Below are 18,419 nucleotides of genomic sequence, written 5' to 3'. Positions count from 1 at the left end.
GTAATACTCTCAGATGAGTTTCACATAAAAGAAAATCTTGGAGAGCTTCACATGAAATGGTGAAAAAATTCCTTGTAAACTTCAAGAGTAGAAACTGATTTTTGCACAACTCAAAGGGGAAAATCTTGGCCACAATGAAATCAATGGGATGCATGTCATCAATTTCAGTGGTGCTCTTGGTTTATTTTTCCTGTGGGTTTTTTTAAACTTAAAAAAAATGAAAATTTAATCTAAAGAGTTTAGGAAAAATTACAGCTCCACAATTTCCTAGCGTACTACCTTTAGAACTCTGGTTACATATTATCCAGATCTAATTCTCAGTCTATTTTAAGTGCCTCTAATCTTATTTAGCATCGTTATCTAAGAGATAATATCTGTACCTAGCTCCTCCTCTGTCGTCCCTGGAAAACTGATCCCCGACTTGAGCAGATCGCCACCCTCTTCCTCTGTAAAGACAGAAACAAAGTAACTATTTAATAATTCTGATATTTCCATATTCCTGGTTAGAAACTCTCCATTCATTTTTAAATGACTTACCGTTCTGTATGTGCTGATTGGTATGTGCAAGGATGAGGGGAGACAAAGGGATTTTAAATGCTTAAATATTTAGTGGCCTTTTTGCTTCTCTAAATTTATTTTCATGCTTTTTGTTTGGTTCGGTAACATTCTCACCTGGGCAGACACCTCGTATCAATAAGTGCCTTTTGTTTATCTTGCATGTTGCTTTTTCCAACTCTGCTTAGTTGCATTGATTTCTGGTGCCCTTTTAAGGTTTTTTAAGTTACTTTGGAAAGAATTCTTATTATAACTGCTCCACCCATGTCTTAAATACTTCCCATTTTTCTCTGCTTATTTTGCTGCTATAAATGATTTTCAGGCTATATTCTTTCACTTGCAACTTAATCGTTTGAAGTCTACATGGATAAAACCCATAATTTTGTGTTTGTGACTTTTCTGCCATTTTAGTTCTATTCTCTTTTCCACCACAGACTTCTTGAGCAAGTCCCTCAAATTTATTGGGCCTTAATAGTAAAATAATTCCCTACTTCACAGAGATATAGTGAGGATAAAAACATAAACATTTTTAAGGTGCTCAGAAACTACAGTAACAAAGCATATAAGCATGTATAATTATCATTACATTCTTTATTTTTTTTTCTTAGTCATATCCCTTTTTTGGTCTTATTCTTCACTTTTTTCTGACATAATTCCCAGGAAATTCTGAAAGTCAAGACATTGTTTTGTTGTATTCTTCCCCATAAACCAGTTTTTAATCAAAACTACAAGTAGTACAAAGGTAGAAGAGTGTGTGGAAGCGAAGGGGGAGATACTTTCTGACTCCCACTGCATAGGCAACAGGGAAATGGTGTACATATTTTCAGGGAACAAAATACAGTGACATACTGGGCTTCTCTAAACTATTTTTTGTTGAGTTGTAACCTGAGTGAGCTTATTTCCAATTAACTCACATTTAGGAACACAACTGTTATTGTTAGGTGACCATTCACACTTTTTGAAATAGACTACAAATTAGGCCACACTAGCTTTTCAAGTATCAAGCTTAAATAGTACCACATCAGGTACGTAGATTGTGAGGTTTGACTTACAACGAAAATAAAATGACAGTTTTTGCAGATTTCAGTGCTGTATTTAATAAATGTATACACCCTGTACATTTCTTGGCCAAGTAAATATTCTAGTCTGCAGTTTTCAGTTGTGTTGTCATGTGAACTGATTTCCATTTAACTCAAATTAAATAACACGGTTGAAAATGTTAATTTAGACACTCAAAAATATTTGTTCCTGGTCATGCTTCACCCTAGGCTTCAGCTAATAAAATTGATTTTTACAAGAGTGAGAAGTGAATGGAAAATAAATCCAAAAAACATTTTAAAACATTCAGAAACATGTAATATTTGTTGCCACATTTATCAAAGTTAAATAAACTTTTTAGTTCACTTACAAACTCCTAGAAATCTAGTCAGTCAAGCCATCTCATACAATTTTTAAAAAATGACTGGCACATGTATTCAAATTAAATTTCATTTGGAGAGGTAATGGACAACTCTAATTGAATATGAGCACAAATTAGGCAGTTTCCATGGAGACTGTGTCTATGTGATCTATATGAGTCTGTGTAACTCATAAATGGAGCCTCTAATTCAGCTATATTAGAGTTTGAAATCAAAAGGAAGGCATCACAAAAATAAAGTCCCCCCCCCAACATCTTTAAATTCTTGCCAATAGTTAGCAATATTACAGGAAAGCTGGTGAAAAAGCTTTCCTTTAAGACAGCAATTTTGTGCACGTAGCTATATTTTGAAATCACAAATGATGCACCCATCCAGAATTATCTACATCTTCATCAAAAAAGGAAACAGAAATATAACTTCTCCCATGCTGGAAGTCTGTAAAATTCATATTTAGTCAAAGCAAAACCACACTAAACCTGTATGAAAAATTATGAAAAGATCCTTCATAAGTTTGACATATTTTAGAGAGAGAAGGAAAATAACACTTCTAATTTAATTATTTTCCCAACTGCTCTTGCTCAGTGTGGAGGGATGGCTGCTACATGAAAGAAAGGAGATGAAGAAGATGAAAAAGTTCAAGAGGTCAGAGAAAAGATGTTAAAAGGATGGCCCAATGTTATTGTACAGGATCAAGATTCTGGAGACAATGTTTTTGATTTTGGCTCTGAAAAATGATTTCCTGTTTAACCTTGAAAAGGTTATTTATTCTCTCTGTGCATCAGTTCCCCATTTGTAAAATGAAAATAATAAGCCTTCCCTACCTTACAAGTCCCTTGTAAGAATAAACTCCTTACTGCTCAAGATGCATTCCACTAGTACAATGCACGGCTATAGAACTGCTATAAGAGCAATATTCTGCCTTGAATGGTGGCCAGTACTTCCGAGCAATGCATAATACTCATGTAAAACATGCTGAACTTTAACTCTGCTGGATGGGGGGGGGGGAGGAGGGGGAGTGGGGAGCAGTATTTCCCAGTGATCAGTTTATGGCCAAAGCATTAGGAGTAATTCTAATTTTTTATCATAAATTTATAACTATTCACATGTAACATCAGTGCCTACATCTTTTTTCCCTCAAATAGCTAGTGTCATTTTAGACAGCCTTTGAATAAATTCAATTAATGTATTCAGCACTGATGAAGCATAAGTTAATCTAAGGTCTCAGTGACTATTGTGGCATTACATGGATAATCTTTGACTAAAGTTCTTAAATGAGTACTCCAACATACTGTAATTCCTTGAACAAAGGCATCGATGTCTTTTGTTTGATCTGGTTAGATTTTTCCCACAAATAATCATTTTTATTATTGACTAACAAATTAAAATAATCTTTCATTCATTAGTGTTTTTCCTAGTCAATGGTTATGAAGCAGGGCAGATTGTGTTGAATGCTCATAGCATTCTTGGGTCACTCTAGGATTCTTCTATGATTCTAGTGCCACAAAATATTTGCACCCTAGCATCTGTTACTTTCCTTATCTTAGAGCATAGATCAAAATTGTGCCAGCAGCCCCACCGCCTGCAGTGGCAGCAATGCCAGAGGATTGGAAAGCAACAGCTTTAGAAGGCAATGTTAAACTTCATGGTGAATTACTTGATGAAGGATAAAGTGCAAGAGCTTAGAGGGAAAAAAAGACATTGACAATAAAGGTGAGATTATGAAAATAGGATGATTTGCATTTTAAAGATTTGAATAATGAAAAGAACTCACATTCTGCAGACAATAGATACAATTACCCTTTCAAGTGCACACATTAGAACATTATAGATTAATATAAAGTGATGTCCAAAGTCTGAACACAACACTCCTGTTGAGTTCATTGGGAGTTGTATGTGAGCCACATGGGGAAAATGACAGGCTAAAAAATGCCTGGATGTCTATTTGCTTTTGTGAAAGCTGAATTTCTAATAGAGGCCCTGATGCATTAATCCATGAAAGCATCCAAGCCTCAGGCATGAGTTGTCTATTCCGGCTGAACTCTGCTTGGTGTAGGAATTGGGGCTCAGTGAGTTGAGGGTGGTTACTTTATGTTCCCCATATCTTGGAACCAGCCTGTGGAAAGTTCAGCCCGCAGTACAGGTTAAAGCAGTCGCAGCTCAGCTCTAAGTAGATCTCCCCTGTCTGTCTATTGTCCAAGGGGTTGTTTCATCAGACAGAAAGAGCCTCAGCACTTTAGCTACACTTTAATGTTTTTGAATTAAAAAATATGCTCTTAAATGCTGCTCAGAAAGTAAATTGTAAAATAATATGTTAGTGGACATGTGCCCTGCTCCCTTCCTTCCTTTATTACAGCAACTGCCTGAACTTAGGAATCATCGATTAGCGTTGCCAGATACTTTCACAAAAAATCCTGAACATGGCGGGGGAAAAAAATTGGTTGAGAAAAAAAAAGGTTGCTGCGCCTTTAAATTCCCGCACTCCCTGTTCCCTCCACCCACACCAGATGCGGCAGGGGCCTTCCGTCCAAGAAAAACAGACATTTTATATGTCCGATATTTTCTGGATTTTTTTTTACTGGACAAAACTGACAGAAGACGCAATTACCGGGCGAAAACCGGACACCTAGCAACCCTATCAGAGGACACCTGGCTACCCTATCACAGATTCACCTATCATACCCACTCTGTTCATAGAGTATGCAGCTCCCTCTCCCATTGGTCCAGGGGTGAGCAAAAGGGCCTCCATGGGCCAGATCCGACCAAGTGGGTAGATCTGACCTGCAGAGGCCCTGTCATTCCCGACTCCCAGGCCAATTCGGGCCTGGGGGTTGGGAGAGCATGCAATGTTTCCTCCAGCCTGCCCCCGTCCTGCGAGGAGATGTGGTAATTAGAAGGACCATGCACTCCTGGCAGAGCGGGAGGAGGTTTTGAACACTCTCCTGCCCCCAAGGCCAATCAGTGCCTGGGAGCAGGGGGAGTGCACAAAGTTTCCTCTGCCCTGCCCCCACCCTTAAAGGAGCATGTAGCGCTTAGAAGCACAAAACGCTCCTGCCAGGGCCATGGCTGGAGAAGCAGGGAAGTATCCTGTCCCTGCCCCTTCCGCTTGAGGCCCCGCCCATTCCAGTGCAGCCTGGGGCCACTTCAAAAAATTCTGAAGTGGTCCCTAGCAAAAAATTATTGCCCACCCATGCATTGAGTCAACCATGGCACCCCCTGAATCCTTCCATGGTACAAGCTCTCAATCCAAGTACAGTTAAGGATCCCTTTTCTTCATTGACACCCCTTCTAACAGTGCTTTTCAACAAGGCTCATAATCGCTATCACAGTGCTGCATGGGAGATAGAGAGACTGAGCTAAAATTAATATTAAACTTAATAAATACACTGAAAAATTAATAAACTGAGTTATCAGGCTCCTATGGGTCTCCTAATGCATCTTTTCCTATCTGTCTCTCTCGTTTAGTTTGTGTACTCCTTAGGCAAGTGTTCTTTTTCTTGTCGTTTATAGCACCTGGCTTACTGTCAGTGCATAGCAAATAATAGACTACCCTGGTGCATTGTTTTGATAGTATATCAGTGAGTGACAGATACACAGAGCAGAAGAAGGGGCGGATTTAAATTGGAAACCATGAAAATAAGAAAAATTAAAGATGATGTTGGAAAGCTTAAACTCTTGGTGGTCACATTTCTGGGTGTCCTGTTTGGGTGGTGAGAAGAGCAAAAGAAATTGGGTCACTTTGCTAAGTTGCTCTTATTTTTCCTATCAACACCACTATTGGTTTTACCTCACTTCCTTTTACATACCATCTGCCCACTCACAAATTGGAGAATTCATTGCCCATGTAAATTGAGATAATGAATACTTTGGCTTTTCTCCTTTTATAGGCAAAGTATTCTGATCGGTCACACAAGTAAATGTTAAATAAGTCCTTGTATTTAATGTGGTGCTTTTTCAAGTCCAATCCTTCCACTTTGTACATACAGTATAGATTCAGACAGCTGAAACTTGGTTACACAAACTGGCTGTTTGAAAAAACTAGTCAGTCGCAGAGCATGTTAAAGAAACCTGAAGAAGTTGCTTGTGTCTGTATGGTTCTGTTTCCCAGAAAGCTTAAATGAAATATGTTGTTGGGGATTGCTGGATTCATCTGGCTGAATGCTTCAGATATCCTCCATTGTCACTGGAAAACATGCAGAGAACCCAGTATGCCTTGGCACTGCTCTAGCGATTGCACTCTGAGGTTGGGGATCCAGAGGGTAGTACTTTCAAGCCAGCCAGCTGGTGCGTGGTCTCAGAGCCAGCCAGATTAGCTACATTGCTTATGCTTCTTTCCAAACTCATCCATTTATTTTGTCCAAAATTGTGCCTATCTCCTTCCACCCAAAGGGGAATTAAGGAGATTTAAAGATTGTTATAGCAGATACGCATTTCAGCCACTGCAGAATTTCAGTAGCCTATTTGCTTAAACGTTTGATTTGTCCTTAGTGAAATCAGTAATGATTACATAATCAAGAGAAGGAACCTGCAAAAATGGCTCCCTAGAGAAGGACCCTTAGTTCTATGAGAGAATGTGCTTCACAGATCCTAAAAATTCCCCCTGAAACCTTTTTTGTTGACTTTTCAGAACTGGAAGGGCCTGAATCAGACTTCTGATCTATTTACACATTTTATTGGAGCATTTCAAACTCTGCAGCAGACAACCTAAAACATACACTATTAAGAGATAATTCATTAGCTAAATAAAATTCATTAGCTAAGCATCATGAATGATGGCTTTACTCTGTGATCCAAATATATCTGAATGTCCTGACTAAAACTCTAGTCCTTTGGCCTCCTTCCGGTCTGATCTCAGGGATTTGGCTCCATCCATCAAGTCTTCCTCAAGAAAAATCTACATGGTAAAAATGCTATGCAGTATATTCCATTTATTGGCAACCTCTCAGCTGCCAACATTATCGAGCAGCTGCTAATAAGCAGCAGGCAGGCTTACAGGGCACAAGCCAGGGAAGGAAGCACTGGGATATGTCTTCCTTGACTGTACACTGCAAACCTGCCTGAGGTAGGGCAGTATCAAAGAGCAGGAGCTTCAGAATAGAGGCTGAGGCTTGTTACAAGGAAGGGGGATACTGGCATACATGACGCTGTATTTCTCCATGCATCCTCCAGGGGTCAGGGCTTCCTTTACTGGGTGTGGCCCACCAGCAGGATATAGTCAGGAGAGCACAGAAAGAGGTATCTTGCACCTGCAGCATCCATGCTGCTGCTCCACCTCCCCACAGGACCCTCTCCCAGCCTGCAGTGCAGTCCCTGTAAGCAGACAGATTTGTGGAGCTACAGAGCCAGAAGGAAGTGCTGGGATGACCTGAGCACTGGCTGCAACTAGAGGTGCAAAACTGTAGGCAACGGAGGAACATCAAAGCATTTCTTTCCCTGGCTAGCTAGCACCCCAAAAACCTGTCTATGGCAGGTGCTCAGCATCCCTCAGCACTTCATTCCTAGGCAGCAGACTTGCAAACCCCACTGTAGCTGGGGCCTCTCTTCCAAAACATGTTAATAAGCAGAATGTCACTTGCATCACTTCCTGATGCATTGGATTCCTTTGAATGCGGTTGTTTGTCTGCTCTGGCCCATGGTTTGTCCTCTCACCTCCTCTCTTTCTGACTACAGCTTAGAGAGTCTCTATCAATGGATTCTCCTCTAAGAGAAGTCTCCCTCCAATTTACATGCATCTCCGCACCAATTGACTTTCCCCTATCTATTAGTTTAAAAACTGCTCTACGGTCTTTTTAATGTTTAGTGCCAGAAGTCTGGTTCCACCCTGGTTTAGGTGGAGCTCACCCTTCCTGTATAGGCTCCCCCTCCCCCAGAAGTGTCCCCAGTTCCTAATAAATCTAAACCCCTCTTCCCTACACCATCGTCTCATCTACGCATTGAGACTCTGAAGCTCTGCCTGCCTACCTGGCCCTGCGTGTGGAACTGGAAGCATTTCCGAGAATGCCACCATAGAGGTCCTGGATTTCAGTCTCTTTCCTAGCAGCCTAAATTTGGCCTCCAGGACATCTCTCCTACCGTTCCCTATGTCATTGTTACCGACACGTACCATGACCACCGGCTCCTCCACCGCACTACACATAAGTCTATCTAGATGCCTCGAGAGATCCGCAACCTTCGCACCAGGCTCCGCGAGACATCTCCAGGGGCTCTGCAAGTTTGAAAAACTGGAAACATCGATAGGTACAACACATGCAATCAGTGGACTGCTGGGGCACTGCATAAATTTTTCTGCATGTAAAGGGCTCCGGAAAAGGACTCCAAAAAGTTTGAGAACTGCTGGTGTACAGAATAATGATTAGTGTGGAACTTATGGTAATTCTAGTGGTGAGTCTGTACTAAAAGTCAGACATTCTAGGCCTGGAATCTCTCCTTGCAAGACAAATAGCCACTGCTTTCAGCTGGAGTTGATCATGTTATAGAAGGAGAATGTGGTGCATGAGTTTTATTCGCTCATTTTCAGGCACCTTGAGAAGCTACTGTACCACTCTGTATCTCAGCATATTTACTTGGGAAATGGAGCTAGGCACTGATCATTTGTGAAGCATGTTGAGTGCTGAGGGATTACTGTAAATGCAGTTGGTTGTATAAGTCCATCTAAAATATACTTTGTCTGACTTTTAAAAACCCAAGAACTTCTTGCTTTAAATTAAAACAACATGTCAAATTTTATTAGGCACAACACTATTTTTGGAGCATTGTGGCTGTCAATACAAAGATAGACAAGCAAAGTGCCCATACTACACTTTAATCCAACATATATTACTTTCCTGTAATTATTATCTAGCAGGTCATAGCATTCTATTTTTATAACATTATTTGACTGTATTGCAAGTGAATCACAAGGACTTTAAATCCCTGCCAGGCTTATTTGTTTTCCTGGTGTGCTGTCAATATAACCTCTAACATCACAGATACACCAAATTTGCTGAAGCAGAGATATTTGATTAATCACAATATTCACTGGTTTATGAATGCTGAAGACAGTTAATACAAGAAGGATCTGTTTCTAATGAGATATGGAATATGAACAAAAGCACTTTTCCTTCTGGAGCTAGAAGAAAACAGCAATTAGAGTCAGTTGTAGTTTTGATCACTTATTATAAAGACTCTTGGCTCTATATCACAAAACCACCATATATGTGTAAAGATAGGACAAGCATGGGTAGTGTGTTTTTGCAAATTCATACTCATATTTTATAAGCTTCAAACCAACATAGTGAAGCTCCCTCCAAGCACACATGCCTCGTGAGTGGAAAGAATGATGGATTTTCAATTAGAGCAGACTCAAAATCTGATCTGCTTTAGCATTTAATAAGCAGGTGGGGACTTAAGTATTGAGTGTAAACCCTGAACAATTCCTTCTCAGAAATAACAGTAACCAAAACAAGTGGCCAGAGGACAACTGCCCCTTTGCAGATATAGCCTTGTCCTTCAGGTTCCCTGAGGGCTTCAGATCTTTCATCTTAACACAGTGACTTTGCTATCTGGGCACTTGAACAGTCAGGTTCTTTCCCAGCTGGACCTCTCTACTGAGGTAAAGGCTTCTTTTGATGTCCTGACTTTTGGAGTGTCAAGGGGAGCCTGGGCTCACCATCTGCACTCTGCTCCAATAAAGGGTTTCATGGTGGACAGTTATGCTCTACACCTCGGGGTGCTACATAACTTGCCCCATGACCACTTTCTACTCAAGTTTCCCCTTTCCTCATGGAGTAAATTATAGAATCACATATAAAGTCTGGCTTTGGCAGTCAGACACACCAGTCTCTCCTTTGTAGGTCCTATCAGGTCTATTTTTTCCAGGTCTCTGGCCATAAGAGCACCTGGGAAGCATTTCTCCCCTGGTTAGAGCAGAGGTCTGCTTCCTTCCACTGACTGATGGTTTCTGAGTTGCTCTGCATCCCCTTTAAATGCCACCTCTAACTTTTTCAGGCTTTTCAGATGCAACTGGGTAAGGTTGCATGGGCTAATAGCTGATCCTTAGAAGATCCACCATTCTTCAGCGTAGGGTTTGTATACCTCATCATATACTACACTACAAACCTACCTTATATTTAGAAGAGTTTGTCTGTCTGTCTTTCTGTCCATCTGTCTTATTTGTTCAAGAATCCCTCCTAAATTATAAGAACTACAATGCCCAAATTTGGCATCCTCTTGTCATAACCAAAGGAAAGTTTTAAAGAGGTTGGTTGTGCCAGGAAAATAGGATGTTCCTGGAATGGGATTGCTTCTCAGAAAACCATACAGAAAAGAGACAGAATCACCAGGCAGGTGAAAGGAGCTGGCTTGTGGTGCTTTCCCCCTTCCCACTTGTCTGGAACTGTCCCAGCCCCAAGCCACGCACCCACAGGTGTTCTTTAGGGAGTGTGAAGGAGACTGAAGCTATCTGCCCCCCCTCCCAATTCATCAGAGAGAGGGGAAAGTGCACAGTTTGCTGCATTCTTCACTCTGGCAGAGGGTGCAGAGGGCAAACAAACCTAAACCTGCTCCAGCTGGGGGGCCTTGAACCCCTCCCTTGGCTGTACCCACTGGAACTGCAGCACTCATATAGAGAAGCACTTCTCACCTTTGCTGAAGCTGCTGTTGTGAGAGAGGGCTAGGTTAGTCCTCTCCCCGGAGTAGCCTTTATAGTGAACCCTTCACCCAGAGCTCCACTCGTGAGCAATGGATTAAATGAAGCATGTACATTTTCATTTTATTTTCCAAAAATACCAAAAAATAATTGAGTTAAGGATTTGAGCAACACTGGATAAATCTTTTAGTAACAAATAACAAAAATACTGTTGATGCATAAGGAAATTAGTATGTGAAAAAGATATGCTAGTCTCAAGATGTGTGAGAGGAAAGAGCTGGGAAGGGAAGAATCAATATATTGGTATTTTGTCCATTTCTCAACACTGCACAAAGAATAAAGGACAAATCACAATTTTGATACAGTCCTTAATGTCTATTTCTGCTCTTGGAACAATGGTGCCATTTTCTCAGATCTGAATCCTATGTGCATTGGGAATCATAGCTGCTTACTCTGGGAACAAAAGTAATAATCTTTCACCATTCATGTCTTGCAGTCTTGCTGAGATAACACAGTTAAGAAAAAATATGTCAGATTCTATTCTTTCCAGTTCATCAACAGTGTCACTCACTAAAGGTCCTGATCCTGCAAACTGTTGTACATGAGCAGATACCTACAACCATGCAACGCTGAAGTCAATGGCATTCCACACAAGCACAGAGGTTCACCTACACACTATCGTTTACAAAAGCAATCACTTACGCCTTTGCTTACCCACCAGCGGCACTGGCATTAATTAAATACCAATGGAGCATAAATTGGCCATTTGTGGCAATGTATGATTGGGAAAGAACCCATCTTAAGATGAGTTTGCAGTTAGAAGAAAAACTATATATTTGTCAGCTGAAAATATTTGAACAGAAATTACTAGCCCCTGTAAACACATGAACTCACAATATTATTTTTACAGAATCATTTAACAGAAAATAATTAAAGCATATCAGAATACATGCAATAAAATATTAATTTAATATTGTGGCCAGCTATTTCTTTTTGAAGTATATTTAATAATCTTTAGGTATTGTATTATACATTTGCTATTGTGTTATTAATTTCTAGGGTGAGTGGAAGGACAATTGTGTGGAAGTCTTAAAGATCACATTGAAAAAGAAAAAAACAATTAGTGGGCTTAGAATGCATATTTTCTGCTACATGCCTTTGTTTATTGAAAGATATAAATAGGGGCAAAGCAATGGTCAGGAAAGTGAAACTTAAATATTAACATTATCACTTCTGCTTCAGTGCTCAGATCAAGACTGGTAGTGGCAAATGCACTGACTGAAAATGAATCAGTAGGGTTTGTCCAATTTCCAAAGGAAAAGTGAACATATCTCAAAAACCAACACACAATTATCAGGCTCAGGAACAAAGGGCAAGGATGCCCTTCTGGTCAAGGTCTAATTACATAAGATGGCAATTTGGGGAGTCTTGCCTCCACATGACCAAAAGCTTTCTCTACACACAACCTTCATAGAATCATAGAATACTAGGACTGGAAGGGACCTCGAGAGGTCGAGTCCAGTCCCCTGCCCTCATGGCAGGACCAAATACTGTCTAGACCACCCCGGATAGACATTTATCTAACCTACTCTTAAATATCTCCAGAGATGGAGATTCCACAACCTCCCTGGGCAATTTATTCCAGTGTCTGACTACCTTGACAGTTAGGAACTTTTTCCTAATGTCCAACCTAAACCTCCCTTGCTGCAGTTTAAGCCCATTGCTTCTTGTTCTATCCTCAGAGGCCAAGATGAATACGGTTTCTCTCTCCTCCTTATGACACCACTATGACATCACATTTGAAACAGACCAGAAGAAAATTCAAACTCACTGAAACCACATCACATATCAATAATGCATGATAGAAAGAACATGATTGTGTGAAAGTGGTCAGCAGCTAAAACTAATTACAGCGAAGTCACATTCAGATACATAGTGTATACAAATCTGTTTTACAACTTTCTGGCAGAGAGGACCTTATCAGGTTAAAACCAACCATTGCCACTGTAATTTTTTCATGCAGATTATGAAGTTACTTTTCCACAGCCAGAAAAAACATAAAAAAAATCCATTTGTGAACCACTAGCATATCTATTCAATACTGTAAAATCTTCATCATGAACTAGTGAGGTTAGCGTTTTTAATCGCTTTGTCTGCATTGAGTAAGGCAGTCAATCTAAGCATCATCAACACGGAAAACAATATTCATTATACCCTAATCTAATTTAAATGTAAGTCCTACCTGAATATAAAGCAGAAACCTTCATTCTGTCAATAAAATTGCATTAGGCTCTATGTTCAAACCTCTTATATAACAAGATACTCCACCCATGCGGAAGACTGTGTGTTTAATGTCAATAAGCTGACATTTACCAACCATTACAGACTTTTAGATATACCCAAGCTTAATCAGCAAATAGAATGTGTCTGTTTAAAATCTTCTGAAAGATTTTTGAGGAAATGTGTTTAAAACACCACCAGAGGTTTTCCTTTGACCATTACTATGTTGTCCTTCTGCACCTCTTCAAATTGTCTGATTTACTATCTAAGGCCACTTCTGATTCCTTGTCTTTGGGAGCTAAACTCAATTCTTCCACAGAACCAATCCAGGCAGATGGGGAAAATGCAAGAAAGAAATATATTTCTCATCCCAATCTTGGGATTTATTTAACATTTTGTCTAAACTATAACATTAAGGCTTAGGTCAGCAAGTAAAACACCCAATTGTTTGAGTACTGAGCAAAATGCCAAAATTATAAAGGATGAATATGTACATTGTGAATGAAACATACCTGCAGTACAGATGGATACCTGCAGTACTATGCACAGAATAGCATTCTCTTTATCAGAACAAATTTTCATTCTCATTTTGGGGAGAGATCCTTCATTCTTTGATTTCAGAAGGACTTTCCAGTGCTCAAAAAATGGGAGGATCATCTGTCTAGAGCATGGAATATAGAATATTTAGAACCAATGGAGCTATTTTTAACTGCTTTGCATCTTGTGCAATTATTTATTCCTGGGAAAAATGCGGGCCAACAAAATGTAAGATACTCCACAAGAACAGCAGCAGTTTATGCTTGCTTTGCACAACTGCAAGTAACTTCACAAGATGCATGAGATTTTGGGGGGTTTGGATGAAGATTAATCTCATTACATCTGGGAAGAGAATCATCATCACTGAAGTTGCTGTTACCCACTCTCTGAAGTTTTCAGTTATGGAGGAGAGGGAAGATATTTCACATGAAATTATCCAGTACTGAGAAAAAGTTCCATCAGACATTATGGCGTCCTCTAAGAACTGAGAGAGCAGCAGGGCATTAGACATATATTGTGCAAATTTCAATCTTGTAGTTTCTGTATGCGAGTAAAAGGCTTATCAAAAGCTGACACTGATCATCTCATAGCCCCCTACTCAGAGCTGTGCATAAGACACCCAGCCTTCTGGGATCACTAAGACTATGTGGTCACACTCCTCCTATAAGACAAGCATGTGGCCTTAGGGCTTGAAACAGCAAGGAGGAGCCAGCCAGAGACTTAATTTAAGCCTACACTAGAAAAGATTTTCTAATATAGCTATATCAGAAAACCCTCTTGGGGTGCTGGAGCAAGAGTATTATATTTGTATTTTAGGTTTAACATTGTAGTAATGTAATGTAACACATCTAGCATTTTACCAAGTAAGTCCTTTAGTTAAATATATATATATTACTTTGTTCTAAGGTTTAGTAAGTGAGAGACAGGATTTTGGTATTGTGTCTATGTTAATAAGATTAGAAATATTGAAGGGCCGGGCCTTCGATGTGAACTGTTTTAATTATAAGATTTAGTAAGACAATTTACAGGGGTACGTCTACACTGCATGTTATTCCAAAATAGCTTATTTCAAAAAAGCACGTTTACACCACAGGGAAGCCTCAAAATTAGTCCAAGGCAGGCTTCCCTAATGTAGACATGCTATCTCAATTGAAAGCCCCTGGAGGCACCGGGGAGGAATAACATAGAATGGCACCTATGAGGACTATTTCGAAATAGCAGCAATAGAGCATCTACACATGCCTTATTTCAAAATAGCTATTTCGGAAAAGGCTTTATTTCTCATTCAGAATAGAATGAGGTATATGGATTTTGGAATAAGCCATCCATTATTTTGAAATTAATTTGAAATAACGGAATGTCTGTATAGCCGTATGCATTGTTATTTTGAAATAAGGCTTGTTATCTCGAAATAATATTGCAGTGTAGATGCACCATTGGTGTAGTCAGACCTTCTACTGGTCAAAAAGTGTGTTTGCTGGTGCAGCTTATACCTGTGCTTCCCCAATTGAAATAAACTTTCTTGATTATTTTAACTTAACCAGAACTATGCTTTTTGTTGTATAGAAATTAAAAGAGTAAATAAATAAAAAAATACAAAAAAATCTCTCCTCCAATGCATATTATTATATCAGTAAATGTTATTAGTGTAGATGTAGCCTTGAACTGACATGAGCTGTGTAGTAGAGGAGAATCCGTTGATAGAGATTCTCTAAGCTGTAGACAGACAGAGAGGAGGGGAGAGGACAAACAATGGGCCAGAGCAGACAAACAACCACATATAAAGGAATCCATTCCATCAGGGAATGGCAGACAAATAAGCAGTGGCAAATTCTTAAAGTGCTTCTACACAAATGCTAGAAGTCTGACTAATAAGATGGGTGAACTGGAGTACCTCATATTAAAGGAGGAGATTGACATAATAGGCATCACTGAAACCTGGTGGAATGAGGAAAATCTGTGGGACACAATCATACTGGGATATAAAATATATCGAAAGGACAGAGCAGGCCGGGTGGGTGGCGGAGTGGCAATGTATGTGAAAAATAATGTAGAATCAAATGAAATAAAAATATTAAATGAATCAACATGTTCCATAGAATCGCTATGGATGGTAATTATATGCTCCAATAATAAGAAATTAGCAGTAGGGATATATTACTGACCACCTGACCAGGACAGCGATACTGACATTGAAATGTTGAGGGAGATTAGAGAGGCTACCAAAATAAAGAACTTTATAATAATGGGGGATTTTAATTACCCCCATATTGACTGGAAACATGTCACCTCAGGAAGAGAAGCAGAGAGAAAATTTCTCAATGGCTTAAATGACTGCTTCTTGGAGCAGCTGGTGCAGGAACCCACAGGGGGAGAGGCAATTCTCAATTTAGTCCTGAGTGGAGTGCAGGATCAGGTCCAGGAGATAACCGTTACAGAACTGCTTGGGAATAGTGACCATAATATAATAACATTTAACACTCCTGTGGTGGGAAGAACACCTCAGCAGTCCAGCACCCTGGCATTTAATTTCAAAAAAGGGAATTACACAAAAATGAGGAGGTTAGTTAAACAGAAATTAAAAGGCACAATGACTAGAGCCAAATCCCTGAAAGCTGCATGGAAACTTTTTAAAGACACCAATACAGAAGCCCAACTTAAATGTATACCCCAAATTAAAAAACATAGCAGGAGACCTAAAAAAAGAGTCACCATGGCTTAACCACCATGTAAAAGAAGCAGTGAGGGACAAAAAGGTATCTTTTAAGAAGTGGAAGTCCAATTCTAGTGAACTAAATAGAAAGGAACATAAACACTGTCAAATGAAGTGTAAAAATGTAATAAGAAAAGCAAAAAAAGATTTCCACGAGGAGTAACGGTAGTTCGAATTAGAGAGCCTAATTCGAACTACCTACTCCGTGCTGCGTGTAGCCGCGGGCACGGAGTCCACACTAAGGGGGATTTAAAAATGGTGGCACCCGGCAAGATGCAAATGATGCCCGGGATATTTAAATCCCGGGCTTCATTTGCAACTTCGAATGCCTAAATTAGCTAGTTCGAACTAGGATTGCAGTGTAGACATACCCTTAGAGTTCTTTGAAGGGGTTAACAAACATTTGGCAGGAGACAAATTGCTTCGGTCCACCCACTCTGGGGCACCTGGTGCTGGCCATTGTCGGCAGATACCTTTGGTCTGACCCAGTACGGCCGTTCTTATGTTCTTATGTTATAAGCAGGGACAATTCACAATGATGTCATCAGACTGCTTTCACTCTGAGCGTTCTTCTCTTCTGTACTGATTGGCTGTTTGTTCCAATTCCCTCCTATCTCCTTCCTCAAAGCCTTCAATCTTTGCTGACATGCTCCTTTCTTTTCTCTTTCCATTTAGTCAGTTCCCTCCTAACAAAACCCGCCCAAAAGAGTTCACAATAAACACAAACCAATAAAAAGCAAAATTATAGAATTTAACTTTTATGAGCTATGATGTCTCCCTCTGCTTGTATGTCGTATCCCTTTCCTACCTTTAGGCTACGTCTACACTACTGGGTTTTTGTGCAAAAATGGCTGGTTTTGAGCAAAACCCTCCGAGTGTCCACACCTCAAGCACGTTTTTGTGCAAGAAAATTTACAGTAGAACGGCAGAACAGAGGGCTTTTTGAAGTATAGGTATACCTCTTTCTATGAGAAATAACTCTTTTTTGCGCAAGAGTTCTCCCACAAAAAGGTGTGTGTGGATGCTCAACAAGGCTTGCACAAAAAGAACCTATCAGAAAAAGTATAGGTGATCTGATAGCTATTTTGTTAATGGCAATCAGAGCTTTCTTGTGCAAGAGTGTCCGTGCAGTGTGGATGCTCTCTTGCTCAAGAAGTGCCTGCAGTGTAGACACAGCTTTAGAGAGCAAGCTCTTCAAGGCAAGGACCATCTCTTGTCTTTGTACAATCACTAGCACAAGGGGTCCCCATTCCCAGTTGGCCCATAGGCAGTACCATAATAAACAAGTTACATAACTAATCAAAATCAAATAAGCATATATGATTGTTTGGAGAGAAAATTATGGTACTCCATAAAATGCACTTAAGGTAGCATTATTATACCAAAATGAAATTCAGACAGCTCAAACCAGCCTGAAAGCATTTTAACAATGTCTTTTCCCTTTCTCCTCATTTTGTAGAAGACAATAAGAATGAAGATGAGAGACAAGATCAGGAAGAACAATATAAAGCATCAAGAAAACAAATGCTTATGAGTGGTAAGTACGAAGTTGAAAACTGCATTTGTAGATAAAAACTGAACTCAAACAAATGGTAAGTAAATATCATGACAAGATACAGAAACACAAAAGACTTCCAGAATTTTAAACTCATCAGCCCTACTATAGTACTAATACAAAAGCCCCCATGAATGGATTAGCAGTGTACCTTTACCCTTGAAGCATGGAGGCTGCACTGGCACTTTGTCTCAATCTGAGGGCCATGACTAACTTGCATATATATTTTCTTTAATTGACATGACTCTGAGTTGCACCCGGTGATGAATCCAAAAATAAATAAAATGTAGCAACATGAACAAAAATAATTGTAACATTACAGCTTTTGCAAAAGCACTATAATGCTGTAAGTGGTTTATATTTCACATTATGTAATTTATTATAATTATGTGATTGTAAACAATTTCTGGGCCCTTTCCTCTGGTGGCTACTGACTCCCTTTTTCTTTTGTATGCTAGAGAAATGAAAAAAAAAAGCCACCAGCTAAGATTACTGTGAAAAATTTGTGAAAAAGAAAATGATGGAATGAGGATAATCAATGGGGGTATGTCTACACTACCCCGCTAGTTCGAACTAGCGGGGTAATGTATGCATACCGCACTTGCTAATGAAGCCCGGGATTTGAATTTCCCGGGCTTCATTAGCATAAGCGGGGAGCCGCCATTTTTAAATCCCCGCTGCTTCGAACACCGTGTAGCGCGGCTACACGGGGCTCGAACTAGGTAGTTCGGACTAGGG

General features: G+C 39.8%; 1 protein-coding gene across 3 annotated transcripts in view; it reads right to left on the bottom strand.

Annotated features, from left to right (window-relative positions):
- The window catches only part of DLGAP2 (DLG associated protein 2), a 667,152-nt gene that overhangs the window by 142,821 nt on the left and 505,912 nt on the right, over nucleotides 1-18,419 (bottom strand). For all 3 annotated transcript variants that reach the window (XM_075923575.1, XM_075923576.1, XM_075923577.1), the window contains one exon: nucleotides 381-446. In XM_075923575.1, the coding sequence (XP_075779690.1) occupies nucleotides 381-446 (66 nt within the window). The remainder of the gene's footprint in view (nucleotides 1-380; nucleotides 447-18,419) is intronic.

The sequence above is a fragment of the Pelodiscus sinensis genome, chromosome 3, assembly GCF_049634645.1.
Source record: "Pelodiscus sinensis isolate JC-2024 chromosome 3, ASM4963464v1, whole genome shotgun sequence".
NCBI lineage: Eukaryota > Metazoa > Chordata > Testudines > Trionychidae > Pelodiscus > Pelodiscus sinensis.
This window is presented reverse-complemented; position numbering and strand designations above follow the sequence as displayed.